Raw genomic sequence first — 10,596 nt, 5'->3', positions numbered from 1 at the left:
ACCTACACCGAGCCGGGGCCTTAGTCTCTGGTTGAGCCCCCAACCTGGACTACGCCGTGATCCCAGACTAGGCCTGACCTCTGGACCCTAGTTTGAGTCCCTGCCCCCCTAGTGGGTTGCTGACCCCTCCGCTAAACTGACCCCAGTCTGAGATCCCATCCCAAATGCGGTGTCGACCTGGAACGAATCCCAATTCCAGTTTGAGTTTGAGACTCTAATAACAGGCTAAGCCACTGAGATCAGAACCCATGCTGAGCCCCTGACACGCCTGGTCCCCCAAATCCTGGAGCACAGCAACTTGAGGTTTTCTAGCCCAGAAGCCACCAGCAGGTGGGGCCAGGTCCCAACAGAGCCATCTGTCCCAGTAGGTGTCTCATTGTGGGCTCCTGGGGCTAGCCTCCTGGGCTCCCTGGTGTGGGTACTGGTATGCGTACTGGGAGCCAGGAGGCTTAGAGTCTCACTTGTGCCTGGGGGCGTCTGTTACCTCCGTAGACACTAAGTACCAAAGGCAGGAGAAGGGAGGATGAGGTGGGCGCTGCAGGGCTTTCTCCCTTTTCATCTCAGTGCCTTAAAGAGATTAATGAGGTGTGAACACACTTTTATGAGCAAGGTGACAGACTTCCGAGCCCCAGGGCCTGAGTGTCTGGAGGGAGAGGTGGAGTCGGAACCAGGGTCTGTACAGTGAAACCTGATCGGATCTAAATGGATGCGACTGGAAAATGGGCAGGTGGAAGCGCGGACTGGATGAGGGCCGAGGAAAGACCTGGGCCCGGTGCCCCAAGGACGGTCTGTCCTCAGTTTCCCGGCGCAGACTTCGGGAGGTGGGGGAAGGCAGGATGCGGCGGGGGTGCTAATGGACCAGGCCTTGGCAGAGGCGCGTTCTGGGCAGGATCGAAGTCCTCCCATCCGCCCTGTGGCCGGAGGGAACCAGACCATTAGTAGGCCCAGCAGAGATGTCTGGAGCCGGGCCGGCCCGCAAGAGCGGGGTGACCTCGGGTTCTTCCAGCGATGGGGTGGGGGGAAGGACCTCTCAGGTTGGGGTTTTAATGTCTTGTCCCTTTAAGGAGTGGTTGAAGGAAAAGAGAAAAGTAAGAACAGCCCCTGGCGGGGTAGGGTTGGGGAAGGGGTGGGGGAAGAGGGGCCCCGGGGATTTGGAAAATGGGTGGGGGTCCTTTAAGGCACGGGTCCAGTGGCGGCTGGTGGCAACTTGCCTTTAAGAGGGGGCGGGGCGTCCGTTGGGTCCCGCCTCTTCGGGGGTCCCGCCTTTAGGGCGCTGTTCTGGGCTTCCTTGCAGATGGGGGTGTGGCAGGGCCTGCGGGGGCGGGTCCGAGCCTGGAGTGGGCGGGGCCGGGCGCGCCGCTCCAAGCTGAGTCTCCCGGCGGCGGGCGGCGGGGACCGGGCGCGGCGGCGGCGGCGGCGGCGGCAGCGGGTTCGGCGGGAGCAGCATGGATTGGGGCACCGAGCTGTGGGTGAGTGCGATCGGCCCGGCTCCAAGTTCCTCCCTTTCTGGAGTCCAGACCCCCTCCTCCTTTGCTTCTGCAAGACCTTAGTGGGGGCTCGGCGCTTTCCCCTTCAGAGACCCCTGGAGTCCCCGCTTTTCGCCTTTTCTCGGAGTTTCCCAGGGCGTTTCAGGACGTCCAGGATGAAGGGCGACCTTGCATGAGCGGACTAGAGAAACTGAGCGCGGGGTTCAGAGTGAGGAGGGCAGAAGTCCTGGGACCAGGCCGGGGCGCCCGGGCGAGGTCACCTATTTTGAGCACCCTGGCTGGGCGGCCGGCTTATCTTACGGCCCCTGGGTCCCTGCCCGCCGCCCGCCTGTCCGGCTTGGGCGGGGGAGGGGACCCCCTGGCCACTTTCAACCCCACGTGGGACCTAGAAGTTCTGACCGCCCTTTCGGCGCCTCCGATCAACACCTAGGGGCTTGGGACGTTCTGGGGGGGAGGGGGCCGCGAGGCTAAGCCTCGCGGCCCCCTCCCCCCATCCCGCCCCTGGCGCTGGGAGGGGCCGCCCCTAGGCAGCCTCTAACCTCAGCTCTGGAAGCCCCAGGAATTTCCCCTTATCCTAGTCGGGACCTCTGACCCCTCCTTTTTATGGGGGCGGTGGCATCCCTGGGTTTCTGGGTGCAGCGGGGTAACTAGATTCCTTCCCCCACAACTCTGAAATTTCTTTTGAAATTGTAGGGGAGTCAGTGGGGGGAACCAAATCCCATATTGGGGGGACCCCGGGAAGCATGGCGACCCGGGTAACATGGTGCCTGTCTCCTGGACGTTCTGGGGCCCCCCAAACTGCGGTGAACCCTGCCCCTCTGGTCCTGACTCACGCCGGGCAGGCCGGATTTTCCGGAATCTTGGGAGGGGGGATTAGGGGAGCCGGGGCTGGGGGGAGTGGCTCAGACCCATTCCACACCCCTCTTGGCGGTCTGGAGACGGGGACCCTGTAGTCCGGCTGGGGCCCCGCCCCTGTTCCCTGGCCCTTCCCGGGAAGGGGAGGGGGTTCCCGCCGGTTTCCTGCCTCCCCCTCCGGCGCCGCGCGGGGGCGGGCCCGGGAAGCCACACCTTCTCCTAGCTCAGAGCCTTGAGGCTTCTCTGGCGCCTGGTCCTCCGGCGGTGGGGTCCCAACGTGGTGATCTCGAATCCTCCACCCGCTTCCAGGATCAGTTTGAGGTGCTCGAGCGGCACACACAGTGGGGGCTGGACCTGTTGGACAGATATGTGAAGTTCGTGAAAGAGCGGACCGAGGTGGAGCAGGCATACGCAAAGCAGCTGAGGTGAGACCCTAGGGTGGACCCTCCTGGGGCTGGGGGAGGCTGTTGGAGCGCTGGGGGCTCAGGCTTTCTGCCTCTCTCCATTAGGAGCCTGGTGAAGAAATACCTGCCCAAGAGACCCGCCAAAGATGACCCAGAATCCAAGTAAGGATGGAGAGAGATGGCCAAGCTAGATTTGGGGGGCTCCGGGGGTTTGGTCTCACTTCCTGGCCCTCTTGTTCAGTTCTCACCCGAGCCGGATCACTGTGCCTGAACCTTAAGTCCACTATTTTCCAACCCCACGACTTTGGGCAATTGACTTGAGTTTTGCTTTTGCCTCACCTATTAAGTGAGTGAGGTTCCAGCAGTTACTAACCCAGTGCCTCTGGGTAACTGACCTGCATTTTATGTCTGTTTTCCTCACCTGTGAAACAGGATGATGACGACGATGATGATGGCCTTTAGGGCTCATGCGGTCATTAACTGAGATAGTGCGTAGTCACGTAATCCAAAAAGCTCTAGAAATCAGATTGTTTTGGTACTCCGTTAGGCAGCAACTTCTGACCTCACTTAATGGTCGTCACGTCCTTGGTTTTTATTCCACTTCATGTGACTAGTAATACCTCTCACTGCAAAAAATATTTATAGTGTTTGGTTATAGGATGCAGCCCCTGATCCCACTGGGGGGACGCATAAAAGATGGCATAAGCATTATATTCCCTTTCTAAACTTGAAAGATTCTGAGTTCCAAAACGCATCCCAGTTAAGGGCTTGGGATAAGGGATATGGACCAGAATTTATGGTTGCTTCCAGGAGGAATGTATTGGGGCTTACCCTTTTCCATGACGGAGGTGGTTCCTGGAGCATCTGGCTCCTGAGGGATGGGGGGTGGGTGCCTAACCCCGGCTCACCGCCCCCGCTCATCTTGCCCCAGGTTCAGCCAGCAGCAGTCCTTCGTGCAAATTCTCCAGGAGGTGAATGACTTTGCGGGCCAGCGGGAGCTGGTGGCCGAGAACCTCAGCGTCCGTGTGTGTCTCGAGCTGGCCAAGTACTCGCAGGAGATGAAACAGGAGAGAAAGATGGTGAGTGGTTCCCTCTCTGGGTCTTCCAAGGACCGCTACCTCAACCCAGGGGAACCTAACCATCTCTGTTTGCACAGCACTTTCAGGAGGGCCGCCGGGCTCAGCAGCAGCTGGAGAGTGGCTTCAAACAGCTGGAGAATGTGAGTGTGTGGCCACGGAGAGGGTAACTGGCTCCTGGATCTGCCTGTGTTGTCTGGCCCGGAGCCCTTCTCCTTCTCTCCCATGGGTTTCCAGCTTGCCTGTTGCACTCCCCCTCCCCCATTTGCTAATGATGTTCCCCCATCCCTGCCCCAGTCTCTGAAACCTTGCTTTCTTACCAACTCTCTCCTGGTTGTGTCCCCGGCAGAGCAAGCGGAAGTTTGAGCGGGACTGCCGGGAGGCTGAAAAGGCAGCCCAGACCGCTGAGCGACTTGATCAGGATATCAATGCCACCAAGGCTGACGTGGAGAAGGTGCCTGTGAGCTCTGGGATGGGCTTGGAGGTCCGGTTGGGAGGGAGCCCGAACCTGACAGAGACCCCTGCCTCCCAATTCCTCAGGCCAAGCAGCAAGCCCACCTGCGAAGTCACATGGCAGAAGAAAGCAAAAATGAGTACGCGGCCCAGCTGCAGCGCTTCAACCGAGACCAGTCCCACTTCTACTTTTCCCAGATGCCCCAGATATTTGATGTGAGTATTCCAAGCCCCCAGACCACTCCCTGAAAGACCCAGAAAGTTAACCAACTCTTACGCATTTGTCAAAACCTTAGCGGCAAGGTCCCGATCTCTAAATCAAAAGGGAACTAGAAATGACAGTGTGCTCTGTCTTCACTCAGACTGTTTTTTTTTTTTTTTACGCCAGAGATGGCTTTCATGTTTTTGGGAACTCCTATGCATTCTGCTAAGCCCCAGCTCTGACAGCCCCTCTGAAAGGCCTCGAATTTGCTGTCTTCTGCTTTAGCGTCTTCACTCCACTCCATCTTGCGATAGGTAGTATCTGGGTTGGATCTGCTGTCTGTTCAAAGTCCTGGCTTCATTGTCCCCTCCTTTGAGAAGCCTTTCCGGACTCCCTAGGCAAGGCGAGAGCTCCTTACACTCCCCTCTCAGATCTCCTGTTGCGTGTCCCTCCTCTGGCCACCCAGGGCTGGAAGTCCCTGTTCAATTTTGGTTTTTTGTTTTTTTTGTTGTTTTTATTTATTTATTTATTTATTTGAGAGAGAGAGACAGTGAGAGAGAGCATGAGCGAGGAGAAGGTCAGAGAGCGAAGCAGACTCCCCATGGAGCTGGGAGCCTGATGTGGGACTCGATCCCGGGACTCCAGGATCACGCCCTGAGCCGGAGGCAGTCGTTCAACCAACTGCGCCACCCAGGCGTCCCTTTGTTGTTTTTTTTTTAAAGATTTTATTTATTTATTTGACAGAGAGATCACAAGTAGGCAGAGAGGCAGGCGGAGAAAGAGGGGGGAAGCAGGCTCCTTGCTGAGCAGAGAGCCTGATGTGGGGCTTGATCCCAGGACCCTGAGATCATGACCTGAGCCAGAGGCAGAGGCTTAACCCAATGAGCCACCCAGGTGACCCTGATTTTGTGTTTTCCCCACCCGACTAGGCTCGGGTCTGGGGCCAGTGTGGAGCCCCATCACGTCTGCAGACTGAATCATGGCCCCTGGCCCCATGCATGTGCCACTGTCTCTGCCTCTGCAGAAGCTGCAGGACATGGACGAGCGGCGGGCCGCCCACCTGGGGGCTGGGTATGGGCTCCTGTCAGAGGCCGAGCTGCAGGTGGTGCCCATCATCGCCAAGTGTCTGGAGGGCATGAAGGTGGCTGCGGATGCCGTGGATGCCAAGAACGTGCGTGTCGGGTCCTGGGCGAGTGGGCTGGCAGGTGGGCGGTAGCAGGACCCGGGCCCTAGTCTTGCCCCTGACTGTTTCCTGGCCACCCTCCCCGCCCCTCCTCGCAGGATTCCCAGGTCCTAATCGAGCTGCACAAGTCAGGCTTTGCCCGCCCTGGCGACGTGGAATTCGAAGACTTCAGCCAGCCCATGAACCGTGTGCCCTCAGACAGCAGCCTGGGCACCCCCTCCGATGGACGGCCTGAGCTCCGAGGCTCGGGTCGCAGCCGTGCCAAGCGCTGGCCCTTCGGCAAGAAGAACAAGGTGGGGACCGGGGCCCTCGGGAAGGGGAGTGTGAGTGGGGACGGGGGGCCCCCACTGAGTCAGCCCCAGCCACCAGGACGCTGAGTCCCGGGCAGGAATTTTCCTCTTGGCTGCAGGCCCAGGCTGGAGGGAAGGGAGGCGGCCCGGCTATTGGCCTGGGAGTCCCCCAAGGCTGAGAGGGTGCAGGGAGGGGGCCTGTGGCGTCTGTCTGCTGCTTCTTGGGATGCTGGGAGCAGACCTGCTTCTGGGATTCAGGGCTGGATGAGGGCTTAAGATATACTTGTCTTCAGGACTACCCTGGAGTCTCTCTTGATCCTGCCAGTGGGTACTTGGGCCCCTGACCCTCAGGCTGTTTTTTCTTAGGATTTTTGGCTTATAATGTCAAACATATACCTGGACCCCCCTGATTTATACCTTAGACACCCCCTAAGTTTACATCCCATGACCCGTTACATACTTCTGATCCCTCTTGACGTAAAATGGATACCTCTCTGTAGTCACAAGGCTCCCCGAGCTTCAACCCATCTGTAACCCTTCTGACACTTCATGCCTTCTACCTTTCTCAGCTTGCCTCCAACCTCTGTGGCCATATACCTGTCTGAGATCTTGATTCCCTGAATGCATCTCCCTGAACCTTCTAGACTGTGAGCCCGGAAAGCTGGGTGGATAGAACTCTGGGCCTCCCTGCGCCCTCCTTACCCCCAACCCCCATGCTAGGTGCTGCATACAGAATTCGAGGGATGGGTGACGTAGGGGGTAGGGAGGGGTCTGGCCTTCTGGCTCACAGTCTAATGCCCTCCCCACCACCTCCCGGATTTTTGTGTTGCTCTCTGCATGTATTTTCTATGTGTGATTGTGCATCTTGAGTTGTGGTTTTCTTACCGTTTTTTTTTTTTTCTTTTCTTTTCTCCATTTTGTTTTTCTTTTTTCTTTATTATGTCCGTCCGTCCATCCATCCTCCGTCTCTACATCCTCCCACCCCTCCTGACCCACCCCCTCCCCTGCCCCCGCCGTTAGCCACGCCCCCCTCCCCTCTCCCCCCTGGGGGGCCCCCTGCCCTCGGCATTGCCTAACGGACCCCCATCCCCCCGCTCCGGCCTCGACCCCTTGGCCATACTGAGTGAGATCAGTAAGTCAGTCAAACCGCGGCTAGCATCCTTCCGCAGCCTTCGAGGCAGCCGTGGGGTAAGTGAGGCCTCCGGGGGAGGAGGGGGCGGCCCCAGCCCGCCCAGTGCCGGGTGGCGGGACCCTGGGCTCGCTTCCTGCTGCGGGCTGGGCCCCCTCCTCCGGTTGCCAGACCCGGACCTGCTTTGCTCTGTGCATGGCCTTGCCCCCCAAGAACCTTGGGTGGGGAGGAAGGTGGACTTGGTATGTCTTCGCACTGTCTTAGAGCCTGGAAGCTGAGAATCCCTGATCCCAAACTCAGTCTTCTTCCCACCTTGCAGACGGTGGTGACCGAGGATTTCAGCCATTTGCCCCCAGAACAACAGAGAAAACGGCTTCAGCAGCAGCTGGAAGAACGGAATCGTGAGCTCCAGAAGGAGGTCGACCAGAGGTAAGGTTGGGGACAGGCAGGGAACAAAATAAAAGAATAACTGAATTATACTGAAACGGTAGTCCAAGCTCTCCCCAGCAAGCCCCAGGCCCTGGTGGTTTTATAGGTGATTCCTCCCACACTTAAAAGGAAACACTTAACTTCCCCTCCTGCAGCAAACAGAAAAAGAGTGAAAGCTGCCAACTCAGTCAGAGGCTGGTGGAATGACTTCCTGTATCAGTGAGAATTCAAGAAATTCAAATTCTGGACTCATTTCCTTCACTTAGGATCTTAAATGCAGAATCCTAGCCAGACAGATCCGATGATATATTTTAAAAATAACGTTTCATGTGAAGGGGATGGTCGTACCGCAGTGCGGATGTACTTAATGCCACGGAACTGTCCACTTAGATGCGGTTCAAGTGGGAACTTTCGCATTAGTGCCTTTTACCCGTAATAAAAATGTAGTTTTTTAAAAAAAGACGAGTCATGATCCATTGGGTGTTATTCCAGTAATGAAAAGATGGTTCAATATAAAAACACCTGTTCATCTCATTCACTACGATAATTGGCTAAAAAAAAACCAACAACATGATTATCTGTTTAATAACTCAAACACTCAAAATATTCACAATAAAAAAGTCTGCCAGGTTAAAAAAATATCTGTACTCACTTCTTCCAAGCAACAAGATCCTCCTCCCAGTCCTCTTAAATCATAGGAATGACATTTGCTACTTTTGGATGGGCAGCCCAGTTCTGTTTTGCCGTTGACGTGGAATCTCTCAGACAAAACTTTTATCGTATGAAACTTTTGTTGGTGTGAAGTTCATTCGGAACCTTGCAGTTCTTGAGTCTTTATTTTTATTTCTTTGTTTATTTTAAAGATTTTATTTATCAGAGAGAGGTCACAAATGATATGGAGGGGCAGAGGGAAAGGGAGAAGCAGACGCCCCGCTGAGCGGGGAGCCCGATGCAGGCTCGATTGCAGGAACCCAGGATCATGACTTGAGCAGAGGACAGAAGCTTAACTGGCTGAGCCCCCCAGGCGCCTCCTGAGTCTTTAGGATGTAGGGGTGAAGGGAGCATGCTGTGGAGTCTGTCCTTCAGAGCCAGCTGTCCTACCTCTGCTTGTTTCCTCTTTTGTGGCCTGGATGTGGCATTAGGACTGGAAAGAAGTGGACCCCACATTTGACATTCCAAGGCCTGTGCTTGTTACCACTTCTGCCTGTGTATCTAGTCTTGGAGGAAAACAGGGACTCTTGCTAAGAACACCGAGCATGTGTAGATACTGTGTGCCGTACACTATTTCAGATCCGTTACATAAGTTCCTGGGCATTCCCTGGTTCTCCTGAGATTGGGAGCCAGGGCGGAATCCTGATGGTCTTGTTGGGGGCTGTACTTCTGATGGCTGGAACGGGGCCTGGTAGGCAGTGCGTACAGTGTGTATCTGAATAAACGGAGACACCCTTCTCACTTTGCAGCCACTCACATGCGATCCATGCCTCATCATCCCCATTTTCCAGATTAGCGTCCCAAGACAGAGGTCAGTAACCTCACCCAGACTCACAGGCGAGGAAATGCCCAGGCTGGGATTCGAACCCAGGCAGTAAAGCGCTAGCGATCGCAGTGTAAACACTGGCTTATCTTGCTCCTGGCTCCTTGAAGCCAAGCACTTATTTTTTTTCCACTGGTGAAATCATACGGGACTGTCCTTTCTGATCTGTCTGTGTCATCCTAGAGAAGCCCTGAAGAAAATGAAGGATGTGTATGAGAAGACGCCCCAGATGGGGGACCCTGCCAGCTTGGAGCCCCGGATCACGGAAACCCTGAACAACATCGAACGGCTGAAATTAGAAGTGCAGAAGTATGAGGTCAGGGAAGACCCTGGGGAGGGGTGGGGGCCAGCGGGCCTAGCTGAGTCACTTCCTGGGGGGGCGGAGGGGGGACGGGGACAGGGAGGTGTTGGGTGGGGGTGGGGCTCCAGCTGCTTCTCATCACAGCCCTGGGTGTGCATGGGTGATCTCAGGAAACCTCCAGTCCCAGAATGGGCTGACCCTGCAGCCTGCCCTGGAATTGACCGTGTGACTCCCTCCTCTCAGGCTTGGCTGGCAGAAGCCGAGAGCCGGGTCCTGAGCAACCGGGGGGACAGCCTGGGCCGCCACACCCGGCCTCCAGACCCCCCAGCCAGTGCGCCCCCAGACAGCAGCAGCAGCAACAACAGTGGGTCACAGGATCCCAAGGAGAGGTGAGCGTGGAGGCCGGACTGGGTCCGTCCCCACAACCTGGGGGGCCTGTCCTGACCTGCTTCGCTCTCCCCACCCAGCTCTGAGGAGCCCCCGTCCGAGGAGGGCCAGGATGCCCCCATCTACACGGAGTTTGATGAGGATTTTGAGGAGGAGTCGGCATCCCCCATAGGGCACTGTGTGGCCATCTACCACTTTGAAGGTGAGGCCCGCGTGTGGGTCCCATCGCCTGCGTAGGGGCTGGCTGGTCTTTTTGGCTGGGGCGTGTTTACCTTCACCGGAAGCAGATCTGAGCCCGCTGCCTCTCCCACGACAGGGTCCAGCGAGGGCACCATCTCCATGGCCGAGGGTGAAGACCTCAGTCTCATGGAGGAGGACAAAGGTGACGGCTGGACCCGGGTCAGGCGGAAACAGGGAGGTGAGGGCTATGTGCCCACCTCCTACCTCCGTGTCACGCTCAACTGAACCCCGCCACAGGCGGGAAGAAGGGGGCTGTCGGCTGCTGCTTCTGGGCCACGGGGGGCCCCAGGACCCACGCACTTTATTTCTGCCCCCTGTGGCTTCAGCTGAGACCTGTGTAACCTGCTGCCCCCTCCCCCCATCCCACTCCTCGCCCCAGAGGGACCCGCTGTGCCTTCCGTATTGATGTACATACTCGTGTTTCAAACCTTTTCTTCCTGCCGCTGGGCTAGGGCCATTTTGTTTTATATAAAAAATTCTATAAAGCTTTCGGAGTCTGTGCCTTATTGGTAAATTTACAACCTGGGTTGGCATATGCAAATGCCAGCCTCCTTCCTGGCCACAGAGGGAATGAGGAAGGGGAGGTAAACTTGGGTACACCTTGGACAAAACTTCCCCAGAGTTCG

At 56.8% G+C, this 10,596-nt stretch overlaps 1 protein-coding gene across 2 annotated transcripts; it reads left to right on the top strand.

Annotated features, from left to right (window-relative positions):
* The first annotated feature begins 1,415 nt into the window (after window positions 1-1,415).
* Window positions 1,416-10,460, top strand: TRIP10 (thyroid hormone receptor interactor 10). Of its 2 annotated transcripts, XM_044254408.1 has the most exons (15): window positions 1,416-1,469; window positions 2,652-2,767; window positions 2,852-2,908; window positions 3,678-3,825; window positions 3,903-3,965; window positions 4,172-4,276; window positions 4,363-4,491; window positions 5,502-5,648; window positions 5,759-5,953; window positions 6,971-7,138; window positions 7,399-7,508; window positions 9,226-9,358; window positions 9,587-9,732; window positions 9,811-9,932; window positions 10,047-10,460. In XM_044254408.1, the coding sequence occupies exons 1-15, from the start codon at window positions 1,446-1,448 to the stop codon at window positions 10,193-10,195; spliced, it is 1,812 nt and encodes a 603-aa protein (XP_044110343.1). In that variant the 5' UTR covers window positions 1,416-1,445; the 3' UTR covers window positions 10,196-10,460. The 2 variants fall into 2 exon arrangements, with proteins under 2 accessions (XP_044110343.1, XP_044110344.1); XM_044254409.1 differs by lacking the exon at window positions 6,971-7,138.
* Window positions 10,461-10,596: the final 136 nt, after the last annotated feature.

Source organism: Neovison vison, chromosome 6 (genome assembly GCF_020171115.1).
Source record: "Neovison vison isolate M4711 chromosome 6, ASM_NN_V1, whole genome shotgun sequence".
Classification (NCBI taxonomy): domain Eukaryota; kingdom Metazoa; phylum Chordata; class Mammalia; order Carnivora; family Mustelidae; genus Neogale; species Neogale vison.
Note: the sequence above shows the minus strand (reverse complement) of the source record. Positions and strands in the feature narration are given on the sequence as shown.

Excerpts from the sequence above, each read along its gene's own strand:
- TRIP10 (XM_044254408.1), top strand. The coding sequence starts at position 1,446 with ATGGATTGGGGCACCGAGCTGTGG. Across the intron at positions 9,359-9,586 it reads TAGAAGTGCAGAAGTATGAG|GCTTGGCTGGCAGAAGCCGA; the intron begins GTCAGGGAAGAC and ends CCCTCCTCTCAG. Across the intron at positions 9,933-10,046 it reads GGCCATCTACCACTTTGAAG|GGTCCAGCGAGGGCACCATC; the intron begins GTGAGGCCCGCG and ends CTCCCACGACAG.